A 20,679-nucleotide genomic window follows, 5' to 3' on the forward strand; every position below is an offset into this window, starting at 1 on the left:
TCTCTCTATCATTACTCTTTATTTAAAAGGGAAAGTGGTAGGTTTTGGGGTGGGCAATGTGCATGTGGAAGTTTGGGAATTGGGGAAGGCTTTTCTAAGGGTATGTGCCCCTAATCTATAGGTATCATGTATCTGCCCAAATTAACCCACCTCATTTGGGGTAGTGATGGAGGTCACTCAAACTTTAGGACAATGATTAATTTATCATGCCCTCCAACTAAGACCTTCATCAATTTTTCTTCTTTTGGGTCCCCCACCCCACCCCAATCCCTACACCTCTATCAAGTATATCAACCCTAAAGAACTCCTAGGAAGATAATGTCTAGGAGGACAATCATATGGTAAGTCAAGTGTGGGACAGTGGAGTGCCCCCTTCAAAATTTCCGTAAATTTGGAGGACCTACACCTTATGACTATTGAGTAGTAACAACAATGACGGCCAGAGACTTGTACTTTAAATTGATTAAGAATATTTATTTTTTAATATGCTTAAATTATCGGTTTGATAATCTATTGTATGCACGAACATAACTAGTTTGAGCTAGAATATTCTATTTTTGTCCCTATATTTGATATCTTAAGTTCGAATCTTACACTGTTTGAGTATTGTACTATCTTGAATTTTATCCTCTCCAGAAATAAAATGAACCATACCCAATTTTGAATTTCATCTTCTCCATTAATTTTAAGAGTTTGCCCAAACAACATTGAGATCATACCTAAAGTATTATACTCGGAATGCATTCTAACGATCTTCGGGAAATGACCATCGCACACGGACAGCCACTACTAAGAAAACCACTTATAGTGACGCCTGAAAAAACGTCATGAAAGTTGAAAACCATTCCATTGCGTTTTTAAACATCACAAGATGTGCCATTGTTTAAGGAGTCGTTGAAAAAAAAAATCAAGGACAAAAAGATTTGCTCCATGTCACTTTTGGAAATTATGAACGTATGCGCTTAAAGCATCTCTAAGAGAGGTAGTATTTAGGTAACAAAGTTAGATTTGTTATGCCCCGTAAGAAAAATAAATCTCAAACAGAGGTAGCAACCTAATTAGCAATGTAAAAATTTAGCATTGTATATTTACAGCATCAGTTGCTACTTCTTCAAGCTAGAAAATTGTGTCCCTTAATATAAGAATTTTGAAAATAAAATTTGGGCCCCACCTAGAGAAAGACTATTGGATTGGGCTTATATATTACTCCACGAGTTTAAGATTATTGCACAAAGATTCTATATGGGCTTAGCCCACCTAAACAAAGACTATTGGATTGGGCTACATATCTCTAAACAAACCACAAAACTTTCACCACCGATTTTGCCGCGCGTTTCGGTTTCTTCCCCCCCCAGTTCTCTACCTAATTTTCCCGCTATTTCTTCTACCACCATAGCTCGAAGCTGGAATTCTTCTCGGGAAAGTGACAGTGCCGCCGAAGTTTCGCCCTTTCCAACTCGATGAACTGCCGCGAGCTCGCTCTGGTCTCCACGGCAGCCGTTTTCCGTGCCCTGGCCTCGGTGCTCACTTGCCGCTTCTTTTTTCAAACCCTAAGAGGCAGTCCTCCAAACTCGATTTGTCCAAAAACGGCGTCGTTTCAGGAAACGCTCTTCTCTGAGCCGTTTTGACCCTTCAAAGCGCAAAAATTCCAAGTTTTGTTTTTGGTCAGGCTGTTTTGTTGAAGTAACTAATTAGTGGCAAAATGTTACGAAAATGGTTAATTTTCAGTCATATTATTTTTGGGTTTTTAAAATTTAATTGTTTTTTTTTTTTTTTTTATTGCGGATATTTGTCATGGGATGATTATTTAATGGCAATTGCATTTTTATCAGCTGAAAGATCCAAAGACCCTAACAGGCAGGTCATTGTTATCTGCTCTCTTTTTATTTTTATTTTTTTTTGTATGCATGCTGATGAATTTGTGAATAAATGAGCAGGAATTAAATGTTTTGAGATTTAGCAATGAGAGTGTTACTTCATTCGACTTCCAAGCTAAACACAAATCATGCTTCTGCTGCTGGACAGGTTACTTCTAATTACACTTCCCCGTTCCCATTTACTATGAATATATCATCCCCATCTGCTGAACTGAAATGTTGTCATCGACCAACTTGACGAAATGATCATCCCTGAGGAACTTTTACGTGGATATGTTTCGGTATTAACTAGTAAAATGTGCTTAAGTTTAAATGATGGTAGACTAAATTCACTTCTTTTCTCTTTCGTGGTTCTTTTGTTTTGTTGCCCTCTGTGACTGAAAGTACTGTGAATGCTTATTCTCTATTTCTTTGCAGAGGCTTTATGTGACCATGTTCCCCTGCAATGAGTGTGCCAAGATAATCGTTCAGGTTTTTCCTATGCTTTTTTTGCGCTTGTAATATACGGTATACGAATTTGAAGCTACCATGCTTATGTTCTTCCCACCTCCTGCCTTCCCCTCCCTTCGTAGTCCCTCCCAACCCGCCAAAACTCTAGTAATGAGCATAACTTAAACTGCATTTTGCACGTCCAATCTGGTACGTTGCCAGTGTCTAACAGTTTCTTTCTCCTGCCAATTTCTTCTTATTTGCAGTCAGGAGTCGCCCAAGTTGTATATTTTGTGAAAAGAGTTAAACAATCCAGATGTCGCCTACATTGCTTCCCACAAACTACTATCGTTGAGCTTCGTGTTTCCTTGTTTCGATGAGCGGTCCCTAACAGTTTCGCTAATTTGGCCTTTATAATGCTAATGCGTCTATGAGATTAGGCCTGGCATTTTGGACCCAACCCATTAACCCGATCCAACCTAACCCTGAATATTTGTATTTGGGTGGATGCTTAACGGGTCGGGTCATTAACGGGTGAACCCGTTAACAACCCGTTAAATAACGGGTCACTTTGGGTCAACCCGTTAGACCCGTTACGACCTGTTAACACCCGTTAACACCCGTTAGTTGAGGATATTTTAGTAATTTTAGTAAAATCTTAATGACAAAAAATAAACTTTATGCAAAAAATAAAAATAAAAATAATTGTTAAAGGGTGAAACGGGTGACCAGTTAGCTTAACGGGTCGGGTTTGGATGACCCGTTAACTTAACGGGTCGAATTCAACCCGACCCAAACCCAATAAATCCGACCCGTTTACAGGTCTATATGAGATTGCTTGCGTGAACCTCCAAAGTGTTATCCAATTGGGTGAACCTGCAAATCCTTTTTACATAACACAGGAGCCAAAAACTCAACTGATATCTGTGTTGTTGCGTCTCAAATTGCAGGTCAGGAAACATCAACCGTACACGAACCAAATTTCAGTCAAGTTTTAGGAGCCCTGGATTTTGAATCTGATTTTATATGAACCCTGATCCATCATTTGCGTCGCTCGTTACAATAAACCGGTAAACGGATCTTCATGCCTCGCGGTAACACCTTTTCGCCTCGCTTCCTTACGCATCTATTTTTTGGTTGTCTCTTTGAATCATGAATCACTTGTAGGTACAATGTTTATATTCAATTCTGCACTCTGGTCTGCTAACAATTCATTGTGATCTTCTTATGGGAGTGACTTTTCATCTTCCAATTTCAATATTTCTGCCCGAAAGGTTTGGATTTGGAATATATGAAATCATATATCGAAACACCATTTATGTTGGTTTTAGGAGAAGATAGAAGGGAATAAAGGTTTTTAATTGTCCCTTACAATTAACGGCAAAATGGACGAAAAATAACGTATGTGGTAGATTCCAACAGTTACGATAGCACAGGTGATAAAAAATAAAAATTGAAAGTTTAGGTAGTATATATTATCGCACATGCTTACAAGTTTAGATGGTACATGGACGGAAAGTAATGTAGAAAGTGGGATCCTAAATCCCTCTGTGGTTGGCTGGCCTACGATGAAAACGAAATTGAAAAAACAAAAGCTTAATCTTGTCAATTAAACTGAAAATAAAATTATGATTCCTGGTAAGAATGGTTAATTTTGTTAAATCATTTTGAACACCTTGACATTTGATCCATTGTATTATTGCAAGGGTTGGCCAGTAAAAGATGTCTGAAAATCAGTAGTTCATAACAAAAATTATGGATGATAAAGTAATATAAGGTGCGTGAGAAAATAAGGAGATAATCATTTCTTTTTAGTTTTTTAGGTTTTTGTTTCCACATTTTTTAAAAAACTAATCAAAATAGTTTCAAATTTTGGCCTTGAATTCCACTTTTTGGTTTTTAAGTTTTCATTTTTTTTTAAAACTGAACAAATTTCAATTAAAAAAATACTAAACTGAAAATCATAACTGAAAAAATGAAAACGAAATGATTATCAAACAACATTTTTAAGAGAATGGTTGGTAATACGTTTACTTAATAGAAATAGAATAAGGAAGGAATGAGAGAACTTAAAAATAGGAAAAGTAAGCAAAATAAAGTGTATTAACTAGGGCGCTAGTTGACCGATTTCTAATATTTAGATATTTGATTACGGATTTTAAGAAAAATTAACAATTTTCTGATTCCTTAAGTCTTAACATTAGAAGGTTTAAAAATAAACTAATACCCTTTCATATATTTTAGTAGACATAAGAAACTCAGAAATCAAAACGAAGAAAAAAGAAACACGACAGCATTAAATAGTACAACATAAATAAATAGAAAAACAATCACAAGTAAATAAATTTTAACGATCCGAATTGTTTATTTTTTAAGTTGCATCTCATAGATCATACTTGCAAAATATTAGTCAAATCGGAAATATTTAATACATCTAATTGCATTTAAAAAAATTAACGAATACTTTGTTATATAAGAAACAATAAAATTTTATCTTAATAATTAAATAGGCAAATGATTTTGGATTGAATTGAATTTTTGCAAAGATAATCTATGAATCGAGACTTACAAACTAGACTGTTCGAATCGTTAAAATTTGTTGTGTAGTGGCTTCCACACCTAATCTCTGTTTTTTTAGAAAGAATGAGAATCGAGGGCCTGTTACTTCTGATACCCTATATATGCACACGGATTCCGCCCCATGCCAATTTTAGGTTAACGCTTTTTAGGATAAATTAACAAAAGTCAACAAAATCTAATAAATCCAATAGCCTCTAATTATTTAACAACACACTAATTACAGCATATAATAAAATAACTCCATAGGCATAGCATTTTGCATGCATGTTTTTGTGGGGTTTGTAATATGTAAGTACGAATTTGTCCCCACACCCAACCAACTTAACATATTATTAACAAGTCCAATGTACATATATGTAATTTTACCCATAACAAAAAAGAAATAAAAACACATCGAAATTAATTAAATTTTTTAATTTTATATTTCCATTAAATATATCAATTTATTATCCAACTGCCACATTCTCACCTTCCCCACCCTGCACCAGTCCCCCCAACTCCTCCTCTGCCTCACCGTCAACCGCCAGCCACCGTTCCATCGGCTTACACTTCATTTTGTGTCTCAGCTTCCAGTCCAGCGCTTGGCACCCACGCGAGCAATAATTCACCGTCCCGCAAACCGAGCACCTCCTAAACTCGTGCGGCCTCGTCTCCGGCCGCCCGCACCCCATGTGAGAGCACAGCCTCATACCCTGCCCCGCCATCCACCGCCCCGACCCAAACCACTCCCTCATGAACCGGTTTGCGGGGTGGAACTCCGGTACGGGGACGTTGCATCCGTAGTCGCTCAGCAGAGGGCAGCTGACCAGCCCCGTCAGGCACGCGTAGAAGTGCTGGTAGTGGTGGGACCGCCACGCCGTGGAAGAACGTAGAACGGACGCGAGCTCCCGTGCGTTGGCCTGGACCAGCAATCGGCGTCCCTCGGCGACGTTTTGCTTGACTCCGTAACCGTCCTGGAGGCAATGGCCGAGCTCGCGGAGTGCGTCGACGAGGCCGAGCGAAGCGGCTCGCGCGCAAAGAGCCACGCCGGCTCTTAAGTCCTTCCCTTTCTTCGAACAGCCGCTGCCGTTGAACTGAATCACCGCGAGCGAGTACAGCGCCGGCGCGTGGGATCTCATGGCGGCTTTCGCCATGAGCGAGGCCCCGCTCCCTCGGTTTTGTAAACAGTAAAATCGGATCTGTAGCAACAAAAGCGCAAAATTATTTTTAAAATTACAAAAAAAAAAATTCAAATAAAAATAGATAAATTTAAGTGACTAACCATTCCGAGAGTGTAGGAGGCTTCGACGTTACCGGCGCCGACGCACTGTTTGAGAAACCGGTGAGCCGAATCGGACCAGTTTTTGGCCCGTATTGCGAATGCTTTTGGACCGGCATTTGATAACACCAGAGAGTGGAGTCCTAACCGGTTCAATCTCTTACACCTAAAATTTATATAATTTTCCAAAAATAAAAAATTAACACCTTCATCTAAACCAAGAGAAAAAAAAAAAGAAAAAAGAAGAAATCCGAGTTCTCAAAGTGCTTACGTGATGAGGGCGCTGATGAGATCGGAAGGCGAGGAAGCGGAGGAGCTGAGCTTGCAGAGGATGAATACGACGAGATCGTCGGGCAAGCCGTCGAAGAAATCCGACTTCGCGGCGGTGGTCGAGCGCCGGGAGCTTCTGAGCCTTTTTATTTGCAGCGTCGCCGCCTCCATGTTTAGCTTTCTTCTTCTTCTGCAGAACCTTCACATAATCCAATCGCTCTCTCTCTCTCTCTCTCTGCGTGTGGTTGTTTGGATGTTTGTGTGTTGTGTGAGCGTGGAGATAAAAGGCGTGAACAATGGCGTCGGGAGGGCCTTATATACAGCAAAAGACAAGCCAATGCGTGGGGCCCGCAAGATTGATTTGAAGAGAATTAGTTATTAATTGATTGAGAGTTAAATAATGATATTAATTAATTAAATTAACTTTTAATTCTTGATTACGTTTTTTATTTGATTTAATTTAATTTTTGGGAAAACTAATGAAAAATGTTTGAAAATTTTGAGTTTTAACGATAAAGATAAAATAAAAGATAAAATAAATAATATTATGATTAATTTTTTAATATAAAAATATAATTTTTCGTTAAAATAAACAATATTATAAGCTTTTTATTAAAGTTTTCTTAATTTTTTAGGTAGGAAATGCTCTACGGTTCTAGCGGTTCGAGGTGAGACGAAAGGACTGTTCAAAGGACTCATCGTGGACCCCGCCTGAGCTTCAGGCCAGCAGGTGCAGGCCCAGTACGCGCCCGATTGTTCTGCCGAATTCACCTTCGAATCCTTTTTTTTTTTTTTTTTTTTATAAATTTATTTATTCATAATTCTCCTTGGAGTTATTGATAATTTCTAAAAAAAATAATTGAATAATATATGATAAAGCTCGGTTGAAGTGTTTTGCAATGGTTGAAGACGGTTTTGACTAAAATGGTTTTGGGTTTCGAGATCATTTCAAGTTCTTTTTGAAAAAAAAATCAGTTATGTGATTCTTATCAAAAGTAGTTTAATTGTTTTTTTAAGATTCATTTACATTTTTACTGAAGATTGATTGTAAAATATTTTTACCAAAATCGTTTTTTAATCATTTTAAAAAACCTGCTGTTGACCCTAGAAACTACAAAGCCTACGTGGCTCGCAGGCCGAGTAATTAATGAGCTAACTACGTCCTTCGGTGAATGCGGGGCGTGCCAACTCGTCGGCCGAGCTTGGCCGAGGAGTAAATTTGTTGATGTTGCATTGGGTCGCGCTACTGACTTCTGCGTCTTGCGATTGCGGCCGAGAAAGGAACACGTCTCGGCCTCTTGGGCTCTCGAACCTGAAGACAAGGTTACTATTCTTACGAAGTTCAATATCAAATTCGGCTTTCAATGTGCCGAATGTAATAACTGTAACACCTCACTTCGCCGAGAAGACTGATGAGATGACCTCGACCAATAAGGATTTAGAAACCCTTCTCGACCGAGACTTGGATAGGTAATCAATCGTTCTCGCCGCAGTGCTGTTGATGCCAACGGAAGATACTGCGAGACCGACTGACTCTACGGTGACAGAGCTATCTATGCCGACTTAAGATATCACCGGTTGCTTCCACAGTGCTGTTGATGCCAACGAAAGATGTGTCAGCGAAAAAGGAAAAAAAAATCACAAGTTGTGAGAGTTTGCGCAGGGCAATTTTGTATTGATTTTGTGGGGGCTTTCTCTGTTGCTGAATGTCTTGTATTTATAGTAGCAGAACATCGAGCCCGAGTTCCAATCCTATTCGGACTAGGTTTCCTTCTCCGGATTAACATCCCCTCGATCAGTCCTATCTCCGCTAGGACTACGAATCTAGTCCTTAACTGAGCCGGATTCGCTTTCTAGATTATTGATCTCGTCGAGAGTCCCTATTGTACTAAGACTCGACTTGCGTTCTGATTCAACCGACTTAGGCTTGGAAGCCCATGAGCCGAACGCTCCATGACCCTTTCGTCGCACGGCTTCTTGGGCCGAGAGTGATTCTACCCTCGGCCCAAACTATTATTTTGGGCCCAAACATTGCCCCCTCGCTTCTGAGGTCCTCGGCCTGAAACCTTCGGCCGAGTTTCGGCCTTGAAGAAGCGAATCTACCACTCAGAATCCTAATACCCGAGTTCCAAGGCGCATTTATTGAACACGATCGCACGATCTTGATCCTGCTAAACCACTCGCCACGTGGCGTCTCCTAACATGGCCAATCCCCAATAATGACGTCTAAGGCGTGCGGCAGCCTGAACAGTCGTGCCATCATGACCTTATGGCTGAACTTAACCACTACCTCAATCCGCGAGCCACTACCTCAATCCGCGAGTCCACCTGTCATCATGCAGGTGTCGAAACGTCTTTCGTCATTAATTTCGCCGTCACACGCGATCGTGCGCCCCCCAAAACCTAAAACCGTCGGTCTTCTCAACCGCATTTCCCAAATGTTCATCATGATCAATGATTCCTCCGGTCGATTTTGCCCTTTGTTTTGAATTTCGAACGATTGCTCTTCCCTCCACAACCCTATAAATACCGAAATTCTCTCATTTGTACTTTACGCTACCAAAATTTTCTGAAATCCCTTGCTATTGCTCTCTAGTGCATTCCTCTATTCCAAGTCTTCGTCTTCAAACCCCCAACCCAGAAAATCCTTTTACGCCGTGATTCTTTCTTATAATGGCGTCCTTCATCTCCAAGCTTTCCAAGGAATGTGACCAGCATCAGAAGATTCTTGATCGGAGCTCGATCAAGACTATACGGTTTGAAAATGACATGAGCACTCAGCACCAGATCCTGGGTCCTCTCTTCAAGGCTGCAATACCGCCGACCATCACCGGCCTCCTCCAAGAGCACTGCCTAACACCCTTGTTTCAAGGGTTTGAATGGTCGCGATGGGACGCGGCGAAACCCCAGGGCTCCTGGCCCTCGACGACCACAACCTGGGCAGCCTGGGTCGTTCGAATGGAACGGCTCTTCGGCGATCAATGGAAGGCACTCGGCATCCACGACGCCATCCTCCTCTCGTCCATGGATGTCGTCCTCGACAAGGAGCTTCTCCTAGCCGCTCTGTGCTTCTGGTGCTCGGCCACCAACACAATGGTTCTTCCTCTTGGTCCCATTGGTCCCACCATCCTAGATATCACCGCCATCCTAGGGACTTCGGCAACCGGGATCCCTGTCGACGCGACTCTCTCTAGGCACCAGTCGAATATCGACCTGAAGACGCTTTTCGACCGTCGAGCCTTCGAGACCCTGAGCCGTGATGGTCACATCCCATCGAAGGAAGACATTCAGAAGCTCCACAAGAACTTCTGTAATTAGAACACCCTTTATCTTCACTTCGCCGGCCGAGGAGAAGAGGACCTGCGAGAAGGAGAGCATGAAGCCTTCCTCTTCTATTGGTACAATAAATATATTTGTTGTACCAAGTCAAACAAGTGTTTGGTTGAGAACATGCCGGTAGCCGAAGCCCTGGCTAGTGGTCACGTCCTGGCACTGAGTTCCAACATTCTCGCCCAACTCTTCTGTTGCCTGGCCGAAGCAACCCTCCACAAGGTCGACCCACACCAGAATGGTCCCCTCTGGGTCTTCCAGCTCTGGTTACAAGTGTACTTCGTCTCCCTTCGGTCGGCCATAGCTGACTTCTCACCAACGGAGGCGCTTGGACCTCAGTTGGCCTCTCGACCGATACCTCCCCATCAAGCCGAAGAGGTATTTCGGTACCTCTTCGCTCTCGACGACTTCTCCAACGACGAGTTCCTGATATGTCGTCATCGAGACTATCCTTCCTCCATCAGGCTGCCTACCTCTACATGGGGCGCAGAGGAGGAAACCGATCTTCGTCAGACCTGGGGGTCGTTTGTGCTTGTTCGTGACCTCCCTCTCGGCTGTGATGGGAAACGGTCGGGTTGGGAAGTATATCATCCGAACTTCCTTGCCCGATAACTCGGTTATCTTCAGGGCTGCCCCGTCCCTCTTCTCTCCTCCCGAACAGTCCTAAGCCGTGGACGTGAGCCTCGTTCCTCGGAGACGGAATGTAATACTGCCGTGAGGGAGTTCCAAGAGCGTTGTCAAAAATTCCGCCTTCGACCGGCCACCCCCGAAACCCATTGCACTGACACCTTCGGTGAATGGTGGAAAAATTACATCCGGGAGTTCTTTGGTGCTCCGGTCGAAGAGGTGCTAAACAAACTCTTCGGTGACCGTCCGAAGAAGGCCTCGGCTCCCCAAACTCAAGGTAATTTTTCATTTATCACCGGTTCCTTCCAACCTTGCATATCGATTTGCCTTACTGAATTATTTTTATCTTCTTAGGTAATCGGCCTTCGAGAAAAACGGAAGCTGTTGTTCGGGCCGTGCCAACCAAACGACCTCGCCAAGAGGCCGAGCCGGCCGTCGAACCTCCGCCACCTGCCAAGCGGGTAAAACAACTGGCAAAGAAGGGCGCACGGGAGATCCATGTCATCTCCAGTCAAACTACAGGGGCGACAACTCCCAGTGTTTCCCCTTCTCCTGCCGTTGTTCAACCCTCGGTCAAGAAACAGCCCGCCCCGGCCGCAGAAACAGTTCGACCGCGACCTGTCTCTGGGGCTGATACACCAGTTGTGCCTCCCTCCGTTGATGAGGCACCCATTCCAAAAAAGGTGGTCTCTGCGACCAAGGAAGCAGCCCTTGAGAATCCAAAACCCTCGGTCTTCATCCTGGAAGAGAGTGAGGGGAGCGACGAGGTCCTGCTGGCAAATCGCCCTCACTCCCGTCGACAACCTCCCTCAAGGTCAGAGATGGTGGTTCAAGCCGGCCCCTCCACGGCTGATCGTGGCAAGCGCCCAGTCGAGGAGCCAACGGCGGTGGCCGAACCCCTCGCTCCTTCCCAGGATCAGGATGTCCCTGCCTCATCCGAAACGGCTGTTCCGGTCGACCCATCTGCAGCCGACCGTGGTAAACGCTCGCTCGAGGAACCCGAAGCGACGGCGGAATCGCCCGTTCATCCTCAAGACCAGGGCTTCCATATTCCTCCACAGGAGGTTACCTCAGCATTCGTAAGTCCCTTCTATTCTCTCCCTGATTGCTTTTCTGCTTTAGAATTCTAAACGAGGAAAATACTAAATGTCAGGTGCCTGTACCTTCTTTTCACCGACAATTCTACGCGCCGAAGGGCATTATCTATATTTCTTGGCCGCCTCCGTGGCCATCAAACGTAGACAATCTCCATCGGCCGCGTGAACTGAAAAGCAATTTGAGACACTGGGCTCGGCCATTGAGTTCTTTAGGTTCGAGCAACGATCCTGGAGACATGGCCGAGGTCTCCTCTCGGCAGGTTAAAACGAAACCTTCTTGCTATTCTTGTCGTGACTTCTTTTAAACTTAACCTGGTTTGTATGTGCAGGCTTCATGGGAGGTCGAATTCAAAGCCCTCCTCTCCAGTACAACTGCAGAGTCCGGTCTTTCGGCCGCTACGACCGAAACTGCCGATCCAAGCGCCTTAACCCAGTTACGAGAAGTCATGTCGCTTTCAACACCGCAGGTGCTTGAGCGCAACGGTCTTGATCTGCTTGGCGCCTGTCTGAACGACCTTGGAGCCGACGGTCGCCTGAGCGGTGATGCCATAGTTCGGGCATCGTCTGCCTTGGAGCGTGTTCGGGAGACCTTTAGTATCTTCCAGACCGCTCTAAAGGCCGAACAAGATCTTCAAGCCGTCACAGCCGTTCAAGACACCCTTCGTCCGTAAATCGACGATCTACGGGCAAAAGGAGAAGCGCTAGCCGAGCTCGATCGTCAGATGGTCGAACTAGCACAACGTCGGTCGGCCATCGCTTCCGAGCTTGCTAAAGACTTCGAGTCAGGCGGCAAGGATCGCCTAACTGAGTATGCGGCAACCAAAAAACGGGTCGAGCGGCTAAAGCTGGACAAAAAGAATCGGCAGGCCGAAGTTATCATGGCCGACGTGCGGTGGTTGGAGTTAAAGGCCTTGCTCAGCACTCTTCTACCCTCTTATCCTTGAACGATTTTAAATGTAAACCAATCGGCCTACTCATTTTGTAAATGCTTATCCATCTTAATAGACTGGTTTTCTATTCCCGCATTTCCCATGTGACTGGATAATATTTCTTCAAAAACTTCCCATTGATCGGTAATCTGTGAATTACACCGGTTCGGTCTTTAAGATGATACGCCCCTTTTCCGTATACTTTATGCACAATGAACGGCCCTTCCCAATTCGGCGACCATTTGCCGAACCTAGGATCTTTTAGTCCTACGAGCAACACCGTTTGCCACACTAATTCACCCTCGCCGAATGTTTTCTGTCGTACCTTTTGATTATAGGTTCTCTCGGCAATCTGTTTTTACGCCACAAGTAAGTTATAAGCGTCAAGTCGCGCTTCTTCCAAATCTTCTAGCTCCTGTCTCATGGACTGATTATATTCGGCGCTAAACAAACTACATTGTTCAATTAATCGCAACAAATTTATGCTCAACTCGACTGGTAGCACTGCATCGTGCCCGTACGTTAATGCGTACGGGGTTGTCGCAGTCGCCGACCGGGGCGACGTTCGGTATGCCCACAATGCCTCGTTCAACTTCAAATGCCACATGCCAGGCCTTTCCTTTATTATTTTTTCGAGGATGCCGATCAACACTTTATTACTTGCCTCGGCCTGCCCATTCGCCTGTGGATAATACGGTGTGGACTGTTCCAGCCGAATTTTCAAATTTACCGTGTATTCTTTAAACCTTTCGGCTGTGAAGATTGTTCCATTGTCGGTTATGATCATTTTCGGTGCACCGAACCGGGTCACAATGTGTTCCTCTACGAAGTCGCAAACATCTTTAGATGTTAACTCGGCGTATGACTTTGCTTCGACCCACTTAGTAAAGTAATCAGTTGCGACTATTATCCATGCATGCTTAGCAGCTCCAGAAGTCGGCGTGATTTTGCCGATTACGTCCATGGCCCATCCTCTAAACGGCCATGGTTTAATGACCGAATGTAACGATTCGGGCGGGACCCTTTGTATTGGCCCGTGGATTTGGCACTGTACATATCCTCGTGAAAACTCGATACAATCCTTTAGTATCCTTGGCCAAAAATAGCCGTGCCGTCGAAGTAACCATCGCATTTTCCGTCCGGATTGATGAGCTCCGCAAACCCCTTTATGAACTTCCGAGATCGCCCGAGCACCCTCTTGGGGGCCGAGGCATAGCAGTAGTAATCCATCCTCCCCTTTTCGATATAACTCGTTCTGGTACGTGACATAGTTCGTGGCGTGAACTCGTGTCTTGCGACTATGTTTTCCATTGGGATTGTCAAGGTACTGCATAATGGGTTTTCTCCAATCATCTGGTGTTGCCTCGACGGTGCAGACCTCTATAGTATCTTGTCGGTCTAACAACGAAGGTAAAGACATGACTCGAGTGCGTATTACATCGTCGCGCCGGAGGATTTGCTGGTTGACCAAGGCCGGGTATAATTGTCGTAGCACCGGTATTTCTCGGCCTAGCTTGCCCCCCAAGAGTTGTGCGCCAGAGGCAATTTGAGCCAACTCATATGCGTCGGTATTATGGACCCGGGAAACATGCTCGAACGTAATACCGGCAAAGGACTCGGCCAAATAGCTGGCAACCATGTGGTAGGGTGCCAGGGTACAACTCATGCATCGAAAATATCCATTAAGTTGGTTGATCACAAGTTCAGAGTCACCGAGGACGAGGGCACGGGTGACCCGCAAGTCATGAAGGAGGCCAAGGCCGATTATTAAGGCTTCATATTCGGCCTGATTATTGGTGCAGTCAAAATCCAACTTAAGCGAAAAATACCAACGATCATGATTAGGAGATTGAATGATAACTTCAACGCCGGCCGAGGATGAAGTACTGGACCCGTCAAAATACATCATCCAATAGTTGTCACGTGCTTCGACCATGCCGATTTCGACATCGGTGTCCCCAAAACCATAGGGGGAAGGATGGTGAGCCAGGAAATCGGCCAATGCTTGGCCTTTGACAGCTTTCTGAGGCACGTATTGTAGGCTAAACTCGGACAACGCCATCGTCCACTTCCCAATTCTCCCTTTTACGATCGGCCGGGTAAGCATGTACCGGATGATGTCGGTCTGGGCAATGACTTGTGTGACCGACGGAAGCATGTAATGCCGGAGTTTGGAGGCGGCGAAGAACACGGCAAGACAGAGCTTCTCCACGGCGGAATAATTGATCTCCGGTGGATTAAGATTTCGATTGAGGTAAAAAATAGCCTGCTCTCGCCCAACATCATTGTCTTGGGCAAGGAGGCAGCCGATGGACTCTTCAGCCGCCGAAATATATAGTTTGAGGGGTTTACCGCGCCGAGGTGGAACAAGAACAGGCGGCGTTGTGAGGGAGACTTTGATTTGTGTAAATGCCGCCTGATGCTCGGTCGTCCACGCAAATGTATCCGAGTCCTTAAGTTTCAAAAGCGTGGAAAACGCTTTCATTTTTCCTGCCGAGTTAGCTATAAATCGGCGAAGAAAATTTATCTTGCCGAGTAAGGACTGCAGTTGTTTCTTCGTAGTCGGTGGTGGAGCACTGATGATTGCACGTGCCTTATTCTCATCGACTTCAATCCCCCGATGATGTACGAGAAAACCAAGAAAATTTCCGGCCGAGACACCGAAGGCACACTTGGCAGGGTTCATCTTGAGGTTGTGCTGACGCATGCGAAGGAAAGCCTGTCGGAGATCGTCCAGATGTGTCCGTCGGCGTTTAGATTTGACGACAACATCGTCGATGTAAACTTCGACGATGGTACCAATTAAATCATGGAAGATGGTGTTCATCGCCCGTTGGTACGTGGCGCCGGCATTCTTGAGGCCGAATGGCATGACAACCTATTCATAAGTGCCGAGTGCCCCCGGGTAACGGAAAGCAGTTTTGTGCACATCGGCTTCAGCAATAAATATTTGGTTGTACCCGGCATGTCCATCCATAAAGGATAACATCGCGTGATTTGCCGCGGCATCGATTAACAGATCTGAAATCGGCATTGTATACTCATCTTTGGGAGTTGCCAGATTCAGATTGCGAAAATCGGTACAGATGCGCAGTGCCCCATTTTTCTTTAATACAGGAACGATATTTGCTAACCATTCGACATATCGAGCTGTCCGAATGAATCCGACTTTCAAAAGCCGAACTAGTTCGTCCTTGACACTGAGTTGTACTTCGGTCGAGAATCGACGAGGTGGCTGACGGAAAGGTTTAAATCCGAGCTTAATACGTAATTCATGCTCGACCAGAGTACGATCTAAGCCGGGCATTTCATGATAACTCAAAGCAAAACAATCTTTGAATTCCGTAAGCAAGGTACGAAACTCGTCTTTTATTCGTTGGGGAAGTAACGCACTAATAAATAAAAGCCGTGGGTCATCGGCCGTCCCAACATTAATCTCTTCCAAAGGGTCCTTAACAAGGGGCCGATGATCTTCGAGTTCGGCCGGGGCGGCTCGAATTTTATCAAAAGATAATACAGGCCCATTATCTCCCTCAGCAAGGAACTCGACGAGGTTGACGCTCGAATTTGGTTGTTTAGATATCGTATACCAATGGGCCAGCAGTCGTTCCATAGTAGATGAAACCGCGGCCCTGCGTGCTTCCCGATCGGTGTCAAACATCGGCTTCGGGGAGAAAGTTAGCTAATCCGAGTCTCGCTGAATCCTGCTGGACAGTCTCGGCGCCAACCTCGATAGCTTTCTGAACGGAAATTCTAGTCGGCCGTCCCTCTTCATTGAAGCCTTGCAAAGTAATGTAGCCGACGTGATCGTCATAATACCGTGCTTGGATCATGTTAGCTTCGAAGGGCTGGCTATCGGCCGGATGAACAGTGACCGATTTGCCATCCCAAAAGACAAGCACTTGGTACAATGATGAAGGAATACAACTGGTTTGATGAATCCAATCTCGGCCGAGCAATGCATTATACTCGGTTTTGGAATCAACCACGAAAAAGGCGGTCATATGGGTGCGACCGGCAATATTTACAGTTAACGGTAGTACACCTTTGGTATGGGATTTGTCACCGAAAAAACTACTCATTGTGATTCCTGACGGAATAAGCTCGTCATTTGAACGGCGCAAGGCCTTCATGATGTTCAGAGGCATGATATTAACGGTAGCTCCACAGTCGACAAAAACTTTAGAAACTGGATATCCCTCGATGTGGGCCGTCACATACAGTGGCTTTAAATGGTGAAGCTTGGCCGACGATGAACGAGGGAACAATTCGGCCAAAGCGGCCTTTAGACTATCATCTTTTGCTGTTGACTCGCCTTCAGCAATCGATACAAAATCAACATGGCCGGGTTCCTCGGCAACCACATCTCCATCAAGGAAATTTGGTTGAGCCGTGCTTGATTGAAAATCGGCAGGTAACACATGGACCATACTGATTTCTATATTATCCAGGACTGAAGGGCCCATCTGGTCAAGACCCTCCTCGTTCGGTTGGTCGGCGACTACGGACTCAGTTGTCGTCAGAGTCGGACAACGAGACTCTTCTGTCCCTTCTTCAATGACGTCACTCGGCGGAGCTGCTTCGACGACTTGTTGGTTCTGCGTGACCGCCTCAGGTAAGGTTGAGATTGATAATGAACTTGGGGTCAGTACCTGAACCTGCTCCTGGTAGTGTAGCCGAGCATCCCTAGTGTCGAGATAAGCATCCAGACGGGCAATACATGCGATTTCATCGGTCGTAAGGCCGAAGAGAGAAACCGCCGAAAATACTTCAAAGTGATATTGTAAATACTGAAGGTCCTCCAGCGAGAAAGGAAGGTCGGCTGCATTGATATCGGTGTACGGGTCGACTTCAAATCCAAAGACACGAGCTTCTCGTATGTGCTGGAACCTTGCTTTCAATCCTGGATCTGAGGTCTTCTGGATGATCCGCTCGGCATCCGGACAAGTCAGGATCAGATCGATGGTGTCCTGGCATGCCTTCGGCAAACCATACAGATCGTTGGCCGAATGATTCTTATGAAATTCTCGCATATACTCCAAAGACTCCCCAAGGAACGGGGGATGCAAATTCCGTCGAATTTTGACCAAAGGCTCTTGTATAACTGGCGGGGATAATTTGCTTTCGGCCTCTTGCCTGAAATGTTCAAGACGTGCCTTCATTTCCCTGGTCGAATGAGAAGTTTGATCCGTTTATCAGCTTCTTCAAACATGGTCTCGACATCTTGATCGACCAGCCGTTTCCCCTGAGCCAACTCTGTCATAATTGCTGGATGTGGTCGCTCCTCATCAGTGGCAACGGTATCCTTCGACCGCCACTTAGGGGCCGAAGTTTCTTGGGCTGCTTGTCGGCGAGCCATGCAATCTATCCGTTGATGCCGGCGTTTCTGAGATTTGGACAACGCGGTGTAGACGCCCTTCGAAGAATGGTATGTATACCAACGTTGATCTCTAGGCTCGGGAGGCTTGAAGGTCTTTTGACTCCACGATGATCCTGAACTGCTAGAATTACGCTTATAGTAATCATCGTCATAAAATGAAGCATCAAAATCGAGGCGCCGCCTGACCGGGGGTGTCTCTTCCATCCGTACTTTAGGACCGAGCCTCCCAAAAACCCCGTGATATTGGCCTTCATTGGCTACCTTTTGCCGAGTTGCGGCCACAGGTTGCGAAAAGGACTTCTCCTCTGGTTCACTGTCGACCTTCGCTCTACATTTCCTGCACAAAACCGCCGTCCCACTATCTTCATCGGTGCTATAATCCATCATAGGTTTGACAATAGCGAGCCCCGTTAAAGCCGTAGGTGGTTTGTTTGAACGAAAATTGGCCATGAACCGTGGCCGAACATTCTGGTTCCGCGGGCGTTGTGTCTCAACCACTTCAGCCTTGCCTTTCCCTTTGTCCTTGGGTAGGTACGCGTCGACCATGTTTACTGTTGCCGTGGGGAACGGATCAGTATCAACACTCATCCTCTTCTCGGGAAACTTTAGTTTGCCATTATCAATCCAGCTTTGGACGTTATCGCGAAATACGACGCAATTGTTTGTCGTATGTTTGCTCGAATTGTGGTATTTGCAATACACCTTGCCTTTAAGCTCTTCGGCCTTAGGAATGTTATGACCAGGCCGAAGCTTAATGATTCTTGCTGATAACAGTTGGTCAAAAATTGCGTCAGCCTTGGTAATATCAAAAGTATAAACCTTTGACGGCTTCAATGTTCCTTCAGTGGCCGAGCGACTTTTGGCTTCTCTAGAATCAACCTGAGTCAATGCCTTGCAAACGTATGGCTTATCTATCACTATCTCAGTCGCATCCACACTAACACATTCATCCTCGGTTGATGCATAATTGACAGTAGGGTTCTTGTAAATCGTTCCCCGAGTTGGAGTCTTCGAAGTCTTTTCCTCGCGGAGCAAATAATCATACTGCTCGACATGTTGGGCTAATTCGTACATATCCCGGAAATTTGCCCCCAAGAATTTCTTTTTGTATTCGACGTCAAGGCCGTTCAAAGCAAGCCTGACAAATTCAACTTCGGGTAAAGGCACTCGGCACCAATTCCTAGCCGATTTGAACCTGGTAAGATAATCCATTGGTGACTCATCAGATGCTTGAGCCATCCGTGCTAATGAAGAGACTGACATCTCCATCCCCGGCCGATAAAACTGCTCGTGGAACTTCTCGACTAACTCCTCCCAGTTTTGGACGGAATTAGGCGGGAGATTGATGTACCAGGCAAATGCCGAGCCGGTCAATGAAAAATTGAACAGCCATAACTTGTGGAAATCACTATTAACATCTCCGCATTGCGCGGTGAAACGAGCCACGTGCTCCAACGAAGACAGGGACGATTCACCGGCAAAAAGACTAAAATCTGGGATCTTGAACCCCTTCGGGTATCCAAACGTCTCCACGTAAGCTGGGTACGGATGAATAAACTTGGGAAACTTCGGCCCTTTCTTCATGGCCGAGTCGATCATCCGCTGAACTTCGGTCATATCAACAGGTGTTGCTTCGACCTTCTGGTCGGTCCCGTCTGACCTACTATTCGACCCTCCTCCTTTCTCCAAGTTAATTGGGTTGAGCGGGGCAGGAATAGGCTCGGCCGGTACAATCGGTACCGGGTTGTTTCCTGGTAAACAAGGTTGGCGAAGATCGAAAGGCCTGCTGCCACCAACTTGACTAACCAGCATTTCGAGCAGCCTGGTTTGTCGATCATTGGAACTGAGTATCGCGTCATGCAGCTTGTCAATGCCTCGACTAAACGTCTGCTCGACTGACCGAGACTGCTCGTCCAGTCGCTTTCGAAGAAACGACCTTGTTGGTGGGTCAGATCCTTCACCACCATCCTCGTCACACTCCTCTACTAGCCCTTCATTGAGAACGCATGTGTTTCTGTTAGGGATTTCTAAACCACGGAGTTGACCGCCGAGATTAACTTCTCTCTCTCGGCGAGTCGCGCTCGTGGACTCAGGTGTCACAGCGCTAAGGGGATTCTGCGCCTGCGGCACACTTTGTCCCAGGCTTTGATTCGGCAAATCGGTTGTCGACTTTCCCATAATTGTTTTCTTTTTTACCGATCGTGTTTCAATTGGCATGAACTTCGTAGTTTAGCACTGGGTCCCACTGGGCGTGCCAAAATGTTGACCCTAGAAACTACAAAGCCTACGTGGCTCGCATGCCGAGTAATTAATGAGCTAACTACGTCTTTCGGTTAATGCGGGGCGTGCCAACTCGTCGGTCGAGCTCGGCCGAGGAGTAAATTTGTTGATGTTGCGTTGGGTCGCGCTACTGACTTCTGCGTCTTGCGATTGCGGCCGAGAAAGGAACACGTCTCGGCCTCTTGGGCTCTCGAACCTGAAGACAAGGTTACTATTCTTACGAAGTTCAATATCAAATTCGGCTTTCAATGTGCCGAATGTAATAACTGTAACACCTCACTTCGCCGAGAAGGCTGATGAGATGACCTCGACCAATAAGGATTTAGAAACCCTTCTCGACCGAGACTTGGATAGGTAATCAATCGTTCTCGCCGCAGTGCTGTTGATGCCAACAGAAGATACTGCGAGACCGACTGACTTTACGGTGACAGAGCTATCTATGCCGACTTAAGATATCACCGGTTGCTTCCACAGTGCTGTTGATGCCAACGGAAGATGTGTCAGCGAAAAAGGAAAAAAAAATCACAAGTTGTGAGAGTTTGCGCAGGGCAATTTTGTATTGATTTTGTGGGGGCTTTCTCTGTTGCTGAATGTCTTGTATTTATAGTAGCAGAACATCGAG

At 45.5% G+C, this 20,679-nt stretch overlaps 1 protein-coding gene and 1 pseudogene across 1 annotated transcript; one reads left to right on the plus strand and one right to left on the minus strand.

The window, feature by feature from the left end:
• Positions 1-1,460: 1,460 nt before the first annotated feature.
• LOC126627511 (uncharacterized) lies at positions 1,461-3,304 on the plus strand (annotated as a pseudogene).
• Positions 3,305-5,060: 1,756 nt separating this feature from the next.
• On the minus strand, positions 5,061-6,708 carry LOC126625796 (F-box protein At1g67340-like). The gene is made up of 3 exons (XM_050294877.1): positions 6,416-6,708; positions 6,148-6,310; positions 5,061-6,064 (listed from the first exon to the last, which is right to left on the minus strand). Exons 1-3 carry the CDS (start codon positions 6,583-6,585, stop codon positions 5,333-5,335), a joined length of 1,065 nt encoding a protein of 354 aa, XP_050150834.1. The 5' UTR covers positions 6,586-6,708; the 3' UTR covers positions 5,061-5,332.
• Between the last annotated feature and the right edge of the window lie 13,971 nt (positions 6,709-20,679).

This window comes from Malus sylvestris, chromosome 6, assembly GCF_916048215.2.
Source record: "Malus sylvestris chromosome 6, drMalSylv7.2, whole genome shotgun sequence".
Classification (NCBI taxonomy): domain Eukaryota; kingdom Viridiplantae; phylum Streptophyta; class Magnoliopsida; order Rosales; family Rosaceae; genus Malus; species Malus sylvestris.

Coding starts and splice junctions, on each gene's coding strand:
- LOC126625796 (XM_050294877.1), bottom strand. CDS start 6,585: ATGGAGGCGGCGACGCTGCAAATAAAAAGGCTCAGAAGCTCCCGGCGC. Junction 6,311..6,415: donor CTCATCAGCGCCCTCATCAC/GTAAGCACTTTG, acceptor TATAAATTTTAG/GTGTAAGAGATTGAACCGGT. Junction 6,065..6,147: donor CCTCCTACACTCTCGGAATG/GTTAGTCACTTA, acceptor TTGTTGCTACAG/ATCCGATTTTACTGTTTACA.